At 48.3% G+C, this 12,880-nt stretch overlaps 1 protein-coding gene across 1 annotated transcript in view; it reads left to right on the forward strand.

The window, feature by feature from the left end:
• The window catches only part of PHF19 (PHD finger protein 19), a 137,140-nt gene that overhangs the window by 26,749 nt on the left and 97,511 nt on the right, over positions 1-12,880 (forward strand). The window contains exon 4 of the mRNA XM_069986054.1: positions 10,019-10,114. Coding sequence (XP_069842155.1) covers positions 10,019-10,114 — 96 coding nt within the window. The remainder of the gene's footprint in view (positions 1-10,018; positions 10,115-12,880) is intronic.

Raw genomic sequence — 12,880 nt, forward strand, 5'->3', positions numbered from 1 at the left:
GTTTCCCATTGTGTGTCGTTGTTTCCCATTGTGTGTCGTTGTTTCTTATTGTGTGTCGTTGTTTCTTATTGTGTGTCGTTGTTTCCCATTGTGTGTCGTTGTTTCCCATTGTGTGTCGTTGTTTCCCATTGTGTGTCGTTGTTTCTTATTGTGTGTGGTTGTTTCCCATTGTATATGGCTGTTTCCATAGTTTCCTTCCATTGTATATGGTTGTTTCCCATTGTGTGCGGTTGTTTCCCATGGTGTGTGGTTGTTTCCCATGGTGTGCGGTTGTTTCCCATTGTGTGCGGTTGTTTCCCATTGTGTGTCGTTGTTTCTTATTGTGTGTCGTTGTTTCCCATTGTGTGTCGTTGTTTCCCATTGTGTGTCGTTGTTTCTTATTGTGTGTGGTTGTTTCCCATTGTGTGTGGTTGTTTCCCATTGTGTGTGGTTGTTTCCCATTGTATATGGCTGTTTCCATAGTGTCCTTCCATTGTATATGGTTGTTTCCCATTGTGTGCGGTTGTTTCCCATGGTGTGCGGTTGTTTCCCATGGTGTGCGGTTGTTTCCCATGGTGTGCGGTTGTTTCCCATGGTGTGCGGTTGTTTCCCATTGTGTGCGGTTGTTTCCCATTGTGTGTGGTTGTTTGCATAGTGTAATATTAATAGAATAGTGTGCGCTTCAAAAGAGGTGCCTACTGAATCGGCGCTGCACTGCAGAAAAAATGCTACTATGCTGCTATAAAGATATCAGGGGTTCTGTGTTCCCGATTTGTAAGTGTTTGTGTAGCTTACTGGGAGGATAATTACAAATAATATACTGTGCCCAACATTGAATATATCTATATACTCTTTGAATAAATAATATGATAGTACTGAAAAGGTACGTTTGAAGTTCCGTGTATAGTGTGTATATATATATATATATATATGCAATGGTACTGCGGCACAAAACGTTAGCGTGTGAACACCACCATGAATGGGAACATGCATACATTAGAAGCTGAAGCCGCTACTAGGAGTTGTGCAGCCCGTAATGTGATGAGATACCTGTCTCTAGCCGCACTGTCCTCAGATTGGTATCAGTCTGCTGCGATCTTGCTGTTTCATATTAGTTCTGGTTGAGGAGAAAATTCTTAATGCAGGGGATGGGAGCGGGCCCCGGCCGGTGGCTCCAATACTACCAAACACCCGGTGTGATAGAGTAAGTTCCAAGGAGTCCACGTAGTAGTGATGCACTAAGGTACTTTTCAGAACTATCATATGATTTATTAATAAAGTATATAGATATATTCAATGTTGGGCACAGTATTTTATTTTTGTAACTATCCTCCCAGTAAGCTACAGCACTAAAGATCACTCCCTGTTCCCATAGTGTACTTCCATTGTGTATGGTTGTTTCCCATTGTGTATGGCTGTTTCTCATTGTATGGTGTTTTACACCACAAAGTACAAGTACAAATGTATTAGATTCAAGTCAGATCTTTTTTTCACTCCATCTGGGGTCTGAATATTTCCCTGCAGCCCATTGGTTATATTTTCTATTATATAGTGATAGACGGGGAGGTGCCCTCACACCTCCTATATACCGACAGATAACAGCCCCAGTGACACCTCACACCACCTATATACCGACAGATAACAGCCCCAGTGACTCCTCACACCACCTATATACAGACAGATAACAGCCCCAGTGACACCTCACACCACCTATATACCGACAGATAACAGCCCCAGTGACTCCTCACACCTCCTATATACCGACAGATAACAGCCCCAGTGACTCCTCACACCACCTATATACCGACAGATAACAGCCCCAGTGACACCTCACACCTCCTATATACCGACAGATAACAGCCCCAGTGACTCCTCACACCACCCCATAGACCGACAGATAACAGCCCCAGTGACTCCTCACACCACCTATATACCGACAGATAACAGCCCCAGTGACACCTCACACCACCTATATACCGACAGATAACAGCCCCAGTGACTCCTCACACCACCTATATACAGACAGATAACAGCCCCAGTGACACCTCACACCACCTATATACCGACAGATAACAGCCCCAGTGACACCTCACACCACCTATATACCGACAGATAACAGCCCCAGTGACTCCTCACACCACCTATATACCGACAGATAACAGCCCCAGTGACACCTCACACCGCCCCATAGACCGACAGATAACAGCCCCAGTGACACCTCACACCACCTATATACCGACAGATAACAGCCCCAGTGACACCTCACACCACCTATATACCGACAGATAACAGCCCCAGTGACTCCTCACACCTCCTATATACCGACAGATAACAGCCCCAGTGACACCTCACACCTCCTATATACCGACAGATAACAGCCCCAGTGACACCTCACACCTCCTATATACCGACAGATAACAGCCCCAGTGACACCTCACACCACCTATATACCGACAGATAACAGCCCCAGTGACACCTCACACCACCTATATACCGACAGATAACAGCCCCAGTGACTCCTCACACCACCTATATACCGACAGATAACAGCCCCAGTGACACCTCACACCACCTATATACCGACAGATAACAGCCCCAGTGACACCTCACACCACCTATATACCGACAGATAACAGCCCCAGTGATACCTCACACCACCTATATACCGACAGATAACAGCCCCAGTGACACCTCACACCACCTATATACCGACAGATAACAGCCCCAGTGACACCTCACACCACCTATATACCGACAGATAACAGCCCCAGTGACACCTCACACCACCTATATACAGACAGATAACAGCCCCAGTGACACCTCACACCACCTATATACCGACAGATAACAGCCCCAGTGACTCCTCACACCACCTATATACCGACAGATAACAGCCCCAGTGACTCCTCACACCTCCTATATACCGACAGATAACAGCCCCAGTGACACCTCACACCACCTATATACCGACAGATAACAGCCCCAGTGACACCTCACACCACCTATATACCGACAGATAACAGCCCCAGTGACTCCTCACACCACCCCATAGACCGACAGATAACAGCCCCAGTGACACCTCACACCACCTATATACCGACAGATAACAGCCCCAGTGACACCTCACACCACCTATATACCGACAGATAACAGCCCCAGTGACACCTCACACCACCTATATACCGACAGATAACAGCCCCAGTGACACCTCACACCACCTATATACCGACAGATAACAGCCCCAGTGACTCCTCACACCACCTATATACAGACAGATAACAGCCCCAGTGACTCCTCACACCACCTATATACCGACAGATAACAGCCCCAGTGACACCTCACACCACCTATATACCGACAGATAACAGCCCCAGTGACACCTCACACCACCTATATACCGACAGATAACAGCCCCAGTGACACCTCACACCACCTATATACAGACAGATAACAGCCCCAGTGACTCCTCACACCACCTATATACCGACAGATAACAGCCCCAGTGACACCTCACACCACCTATATACCGACAGATAACAGCCCCAGTGACACCTCACACCTCCTATATACAGACAGATAACAGCCCCAGTGACTCCTCACACCACCTATATACCGACAGATAACAGCCCCAGTGACACCTCACACCACCTATATACAGACAGATAACAGCCCCAGTGACTCCTCACACCACCTATATACAGACAGATAACAGCCCCAGTGACACCTCACACCACCTATATACAGACAGATAACAGCCCCAGTGACTCCTCACACCACCTATATACAGACAGATAACAGCCCCAGTGACACCTCACACCACCTATATACCGACAGATAACAGCCCCAGTGATACCTCACACCACCTATATACCGACAGATAACAGCCCCAGTGACTCCTCTCACCACCTATATACCGACAGATAACAGCCCCAGTGACACCTCACACCACCTATATACCGACAGATAACAGCCCCAGTGACACCTCACACCACCCCATAGACCGACAGATAACAGCCCCAGTGACACCTTACACCACCTATATACCGACAGATAACAGCCCCAGTGACACCTCACACCACCTATATACCGACAGATAACAGCCCCAGTGACACCTCACACCACCTATATACCGACAGATAACAGCCCCAGTGACACCTCACACCACCTATATACCGACAGATAACAGCCCCAGTGACTCCTCACACCACCTATATACCGACAGATAACAGCCCCAGTGACACCTCACACCACCTATATACAGACAGATAACAGCCCCAGTGACTCCTCACACCACCCCATAGACCGACAGATAACAGCCCCAGTGACACCTCACACCACCCCATAGACCGACAGATAACAGCCCCAGTGACACCTTACACCACCTATATACCGACAGATAACAGCCCCAGTGACACCTCACACCTCCTATATACCGACAGATAACAGCCCCAGTGACTCCTCACACCACCTATATACCGACAGATAACAGCCCCAGTGACACCTCACACCACCTATATACCGACAGATAACAGCCCCAGTGACTCCTCACACCACCTATATACAGACAGATAACAGCCCCAGTGACTCCTCACACCACCTATATACCGACAGATAACAGCCCCAGTGACACCTCACACCTCCTATATACCGACAGATAACAGCCCCAGTGACTCCTCACACCTCCTATATACAGACAGATAACAGCCCCAGTGACTCCTCACACCACCTATATACCGACAGATAACAGCCCCAGTGACACCTCACAGCACCCCATAGACCGACAGATAACAGCCCCAGTGACACCTCACACCTCCTATATACAGACAGATAACAGCCCCAGTGACTCCTCACACCACCTATATACCGACAGATAACAGCCCCAGTGACTCCTCACACCACCTATATACCGACAGATAACAGCCCCAGTGACACCTCACACCACCTATATACCGACAGATAACAGCCCCAGTGACACCTCACACCTCCTATATACCGACAGATAACAGCCCCAGTGACACCTCACACCACCTATATACCGACAGATAACAGCCCCAGTGACACCTCACACCTCCTATATACCGACAGATAACAGCCCCAGTGACACCTCACACCACCTATATACAGACAGATAACAGCCCCAGTGACTCCTCACACCACCTATATACAGACAGATAACAGCCCCAGTGACACCTCACACCACCTATATACCGACAGATAACAGCCCCAGTGACACCTCACACCACCTATATACCGACAGATAACAGCCCCAGTGACACCTCACACCACCTATATACAGACAGATAACAGCCCCAGTGACTCCTCACACCACCTATATACAGACAGATAACAGCCCCAGTGACACCTCACACCACCTATATACAGACAGATAACAGCCCCAGTGACACCTCACACCACCTATATACCGACAGATAACAGCCCCAGTGACACCTCACACCACCTATATACCGACAGATAACAGCCCCAGTGACACCTCACACCTCCTATATACCGACAGATAAAACCCCCAGTGACACCTCACACCACCTATATACCGACAGATAACAGCCCCAGTGACACCTCACACCACCTATATACCGACAGATAACAGCCCCAGTGACTCCTCTCACCACCTATATACAGACAGATAACAGCCCCAGTGACACCTCACACCTCCTATATACAGACAGATAACAGCCCCAGTGACTCCTCACACCACCTATATACCGACAGATAACAGCCCCAGTGACACCTCACACCTCCTATATACCGACAGATAACAGCCCCAGTGACTCCTCACACCACCTATATACCGACAGATAACAGCCCCAGTGACTCCTCACACCTCCTATATACCGACAGATAACAGCCCCAGTGACTCCTCACACCTCCTATATACCGACAGATAACAGCCCCAGTGACACCTCACACCTCCTATATACCGACAGATAACAGCCCCAGTGACTCCTCACACCACCTATATACCGACAGATAACAGCCCCAGTGACTCCTCACACCTCCTATATACAGACAGATAACAGCCCCAGTGACACCTCACACCTCCTATATACAGACAGATAACAGCCCCAGTGACACCTCACACCACCTATATACCGACAGATAACAGCCCCAGTGACTCCTCACACCACCTATATACTGACAGATAACAGCCCCAGTGACTCCTCACACCACCTATATACCGACAGATAACAGCCCCAGTGACTCCTCACACCACCTATATACTGACAGATAACAGCCCCAGTGACACCTCACACCACCTATATACAGACAGATAACAGCCCCAGTGACTCCTCACACCACCTATATACCGACAGATAACAGCCCCAGTGACACCTCACACCACCTATATACCGACAGATAACAGCCCCAGTGACACCTCACACCACCTATATACCGACAGATAACAGCCCCAGTGACACCTCACACCACCCCATAGACCGACAGATAACAGCCCCAGTGACTCCTCACACCACCCCATAGACCGACAGATAACAGCCCCAGTGACACCTCACACCACCTATATACCGACAGATAACAGCCCCAGTGACACCTCACACCTCCTATATACAGACAGATAACAGCCCCAGTGACACCTCACACCACCTATATACAGACAGATAACAGCCCCAGTGACACCTCACACCACCTATATACAGACAGATAACAGCCCCAGTGACACCTCACACCTCCTATATACCGACAGATAACAGCCCCAGTGATTCCTCACACCACCTATATACCGACAGATAACAGCCCCAGTGACATCACACCTCCTATATACCGACAGATAACAGCCCCAGTGACACCTCACACCACCTATATACCGACAGATAACAGCCCCAGTGACACCTCACACCACCTATATACCGACAGATAACAGCCCCAGTGACTCCTCACACCACCTATATACCGACAGATAACAGCCCCAGTGACTCCTCACACCACCTATATACTGACAGATAACAGCCCCAGTGACACCTCACACCACCTATATACAGACAGATAACAGCCCCAGTGACTCCTCACACCTCCTATATACAGACAGATAACAGCCCCAGTGACTCCTCACACCACCTATATACCGACAGATAACAGCCCCAGTGACACCTCACACCACCTATATACCGACAGATAACAGCCCCAGTGACACCTCACACCACCCCATAGACCGACAGATAACAGCCCCAGTGACTCCTCACACCACCTATATACCGACAGATAACAGCCCCAGTGACACCTCACACCACCTATATACCGACAGATAACAGCCCCAGTGACTCCTCACACCACCTATATACAGACAGATAACAGCCCCAGTGACACCTCACACCACCTATATACAGACAGATAACAGCCCCAGTGACTCCTCACACCTCCTATATACCGACAGATAACAGCCCCAGTGACACCTCACACCACCCCATAGACCGACAGATAACAGCCCCAGTGACACCTCACACCACCCCATAGACCGACAGATAACAGCCCCAGTGACTCCTCACACCACCTATATACCGACAGATAACAGCCCCAGTGACACCTCACACCACCTATATACCGACAGATAACAGCCCCAGTGACTCCTCACACCACCTATATACCGACAGATAACAGCCCCAGTGACACCTCACACCACCTATATACCGACAGATAACAGCCCCAGTGACTCCTCACACCTCCTATATACCGACAGATAACAGCCCCAGTGACACCTCACACCACCTATATACTGACAGATAACAGCCCCAGTGACTCCTCACACCTCCTATATACCGACAGATAACAGCCCCAGTGACACCTCACACCTCCTATATACCGACAGATAACAGCCCCAGTGACTCCTCACACCACCTATATACAGACAGATAACAGCCCCAGTGACACCTCACACCACCTATATACCGACAGATAACAGCCCCAGTGACTCCTCACACCACCTATATACCGACAGATAACAGCCCCAGTGACTCCTCACACCACCTATATACAGACAGATAACAGCCCCAGTGACACCTCACACCACCTATATACCGACAGATAACAGCCCCAGTGACACCTCACACCTCCTATATACCGACAGATAACAGCCCCAGTGACACCTCACACCACCTATATACCGACAGATAACAGCCCCAGTGACACCTCACACCACCTATATACCGACAGATAACAGCCCCAGTGACACCTCACACCACCCCATAGACCGACAGATAACAGCCCCAGTGACACCTCACACCACCTATATACAGACAGATAACAGCCCCAGTGACACCTCACACCACCTATATACCGACAGATAACAGCCCCAGTGACACCTCACACCACCTATATACCGACAGATAACAGCCCCAGTGACACCTCACACCACCTATATACCGACAGATAACAGCCCCAGTGACTCCTCACACCACCTATATACCGACAGATAACAGCCCCAGTGACTCCTCACACCTCCTATATACCGACAGATAACAGCCCCAGTGACTCCTCACACCACCTATATACCGACAGATAACAGCCCCAGTGACACCTCACACCTCCTATATACCGACAGATAACAGCCCCAGTGACACCTCACACCACCTATATACAGACAGATAACAGCCCCAGTGACTCCTCACACCTCCTATATACCGACAGATAACAGCCCCAGTGACTCCTCACACCACCTATATACCGACAGATAACAGCCCCAGTGACACCTCACACCACCTATATACCGACAGATAACAGCCCCAGTGACTCCTCACACCACCTATATACCGACAGATAACAGCCCCAGTGACTCCTCACACCTCCTATATACCGACAGATAACAGCCCCAGTGACACCTCACACCACCTATATACCGACAGATAACAGCCCCAGTGACTCCTCACACCACCTATATACCGACAGATAACAGCCCCAGTGACTCCTCACACCACCTATATACCGACAGATAACAGCCCCAGTGACACCTCACACCACCCCATAGACCGACAGATAACAGCCCCAGTGACACCTCACACCACCTATATACCGACAGATAACAGCCCCAGTGACTCCTCACACTGCCCCATAGACCTACAATCGTAGGATCACTCGTGTGTGTAGGGAAAAAGTGCAAGCGCTATGCCAGTGCAAAAAATAAGGGATCGTGTTGGTGTATACGTGTAAAGTGGTATTCCAGGACAAAGAAACTTCTCCCCACCCACAGTATAGAGGAAAAGTAGGAGATTGCGGAGGGTCCGACCCCTGTACCCTCCTCTGATCTCTGTATTGGCCCCGGCGTCTGTGGTATGATTAGAACCACAGGTGCGGCATGTGAGCCTCAGCTCTATTCATTCCTATGGAGCGACGGAAAGAGCGGAGTAAGCCAGAAGAGCGCTGTACTTGTCTCTTTCCATTGCTCCATAGTAATGAATAGAGCCGGAGGTCACGTGTCACATCCGTGGCCCAATACAGAGATGAGGGTGGGTACGGTGGTCGGACCCCCGTGATCTCCTGCTTTCCTCTATCCTCTGGCCGGGGGAAAGCTCCTATAGCTTTAGATGGCTGCTCTTACTGTTCCCATCTTCGTATACTTTATAGAATAGATGGTGATCTTCTCGAGGACCTATATAGGTTTATGTTTATTTGTATGTTTTTAGTTTTATTAACAACTGTTGATTGGTTCTTTACATACAAGCAGGACGTTACATAGGATCAAGAATACTCTATAAGGGCCCATTCACACCACAGACTTGGCGCAGAGATTCCCCTCTGAACTCCCGCCCGTGGATTTGGAATCCCGCCTGCTATCTCTCTTTCAGTGGGAGGTTTTGCGTGTCTCCACTCTCCATGCCTCTCCACTCAAAGAAATAACATGTTGGGAGCCCTTACATAGAGACACTGAGACAGGCCGGATAATTCTGCTAATTTTACTCAGTGTGAACATACGCTAAAGAACGGGCTTTCTACGATTACTGAAACTATATCTGTGTGATTGTATGACACACTGAACGTTACTGTCCCCTAATGTCTTGTGTTGTATTCACAGCCGGAGTGCCCGGAGAGGAGCCCAAGTGTAACATCTGCATGGGGAAGGCCAAAGCCGCGCTCAATGACATCCTCATCTGTGGGAAGTGCGGACTGGGTAGGTACAACTCTCTAAATCAGGATACAGGATAGTGACTCACTGGGTACAGGGTAGTGACTCACAGGGTACAGGATAGTGACTCACGGGGTACAGGGTAGTGACATGCTGACATTTGGGGTACAGGATAGTGACACCTGGGGTACAGGATAGTGACTGGCCAGGTCTCCCTGTGTTAGTGGTCGGGCTATCTCGGGAAAGGTCGTATTATCGGCTCATTACCATAGCTGTGCGGCTGCCGGAACTGACACTGACAGCTTTGTTGCAGCCACTGGGCTGATGTCAGTGAATCAGGATTTCTATCGGTCAGTGTTTGCAGCTCCCCCTGATCACACAGCGGCCTCCAGCACAGCCGACCCCAGAGGGTTACTAGGGATCTCCAGATTGCTGACCTCTTTTACCAGGAAAGAGGGAAGTTCCAGTCTGGGGAATGTGGATGTGCGGATCTTTCCACAGAAAATAGTCACATAAGCAGGAGGGAACCATAATTATTACCGTATGTGTCCTGTCAGCCGGAGGGGGGGGATACACGTCTGCACGCCTCCTCAGTATTCACAGGTTGTCAGACCATGTCGTCTCTGAGTGACCATTGATGTAACCTGCGATGCTGCCCACATCCTCTTACCTGGGGTAGACGCCATCTTGTCTTTGTTGTAGGGTTATGGGAACGGTCAGATTTCTGTGACTTTAGCCCCATAATTTACTCCTCACTTGTCCTCGCTGAAGGCAGAAGCATTTTCTTTTGGTTATACCCCTGCGTCACAAGCAGAAAGTTCCGGATTTATTGGCCTGACACATATAGAGCAGTGTATAAAACTGCTAATCTTAGGCCTCATTCACATGATCCATACTGCAATTTGCGTCACAATGACCGGAGGAGTTTTGCAGCACGGATCCCCCAAAGTGCAAAGTGTTTCCATCATACCCTCCCTCTCCCTTCTTCCTCCTGTAACATATATAAAGGTTTCCACCATGTCCTCCCTCTCCCTTCTTCCCCCTGTAACATATATAAAGGTTTCCATCATGTCCTCCCTCTCCCTTCTTCCTCCTGTAACATATATAAAGGTTTCCATCATGTCCTCCCTTTCCCTTCTTCCTCCTGTAACATATATAAAGGTTTCCATCATGTCCTCCCTTTCCCTTCTTCCTCCTGTAACATATATAAAGGTTTCCATCATGTCCTCCCTTTCCCTTCTTCCTCCTGTAACATATATATAGGTTTCCATCATGTCCTCCCTTTCCCTTCTTCCTCCTGTAACATATATAAAGGTTTCCATCATGTCCTCCCTCTCCCTTCTTCCTCCTGTAACATATATAATGGTTTCCATCATGTCCTCCCTCTCCCTTCTTCCTCCTGTAACATATATAAAGGTTTCCATCATGTCCTCCCTCTCCCTTCTTCCTCCTGTAACATATATAAAGGTTTCCATCATGTCCCTTCTTTCCCTTCTTCCTCCTGTAACATATATAAAGGTTTCCATCATGTCCTCCCTCTCCCTTCTTCCTCCTGTAACATATATAAAGGTTTCCATCATGTCCCTCCTTTCCCTTCTTCCTCCTGTAACATATATAAAGGTTTCCATCATGTCCCTCCTTTCCCTTCTTCCCCCTGTAACATATATAAAGGTTTCCATCATGTCCTCCCTTTCCCTTCTTCCTCCTGTAACATATATAAAGGTTTCCATCATGTCCCCCCTTTCCCTTCTTCCTCCTGTAACATATATAAAGGTTTCCATCATAACCCCCCTTTCCCTTCTTCCTCCTGTAACATATATAAAGGTTTCCATCATGTCCTCCCTTTCCCTTCTTCCTCCTGTAACATATATAAAGGTTTCCATCATGTCCTCCCTTTCCCTTCTTCCTCATGTAACATATATAAAGGTTTCCATCATGTCCTCCCTTTCCCTTCTTCCTCCTGTAACATATATAAAGGTTTCCATCATGTCCTCCCTTTCCCTTCTTCCTCCTGTAACATATATAAAGGTTTCCATCATAACCCCCCTTTCCCTTCTTCCTCCTGTAACATATATAAAGGTTTCCATCATCTCCCTCCTTTCCCTTCTTCCCTCCTGTAACATATATAAAGGTTTCCATCATGTCCTCCTTTCCCTTCTTCCTCCTGTAACATATATAAAGGTTTCCATCATGTCCTCCCTTTCCCTTCTTCCTCCTGTAACATATATAAAGGTTTCCATCATGTCCTCCCTTTCCCTTCTTCCTCCTGTAACATATATAAAGGTTTCCATCATAACCCCCCTTTCCCTTCTTCCTCCTGTAACATATATAAAGGTTTCCATCATGTCCTCCCTTTCCCTTCTTCCTCCTGTAACATATATAAAAGGTTTCCATCATGTCCTCCCTTTCCCTTCTTCCCCCTGTAACATATATAAAGGTTTCCATCATGTCCTCCCTTTCCCTTCTTCCCCCTGTAACATATATAAAAGGTTTCCATCATGTCCTCCCTTTCCCTTCTTCCTCCTGTAACATATATAAAGGTTTCCATCATGTCCCTTCTTCCTCCTGTAACATATGTAAAGGTTTCCATCATGTCCTCCCTTTCCCTTCTTCCTCCTGTAACATATATAAAGGTTTCCATCATGTCCTCCCTTTCCCTTCTTCCTCCTGTAACATATATAAAGGTTTCCATCATGTCCTCCCTTTCCCTTCTTCCTCCTGTAACATATATAAAGGTTTCCATCATGTCCTCCCTTTTCCTTCTTCCCTCCTGTAACATATATAAAGGTTTCCATCATGTCCTCCCTTTCC

Source organism: Dendropsophus ebraccatus, chromosome 10 (assembly GCF_027789765.1).
Source record: "Dendropsophus ebraccatus isolate aDenEbr1 chromosome 10, aDenEbr1.pat, whole genome shotgun sequence".
Classification (NCBI taxonomy): Eukaryota; Metazoa; Chordata; class Amphibia; order Anura; family Hylidae; genus Dendropsophus; species Dendropsophus ebraccatus.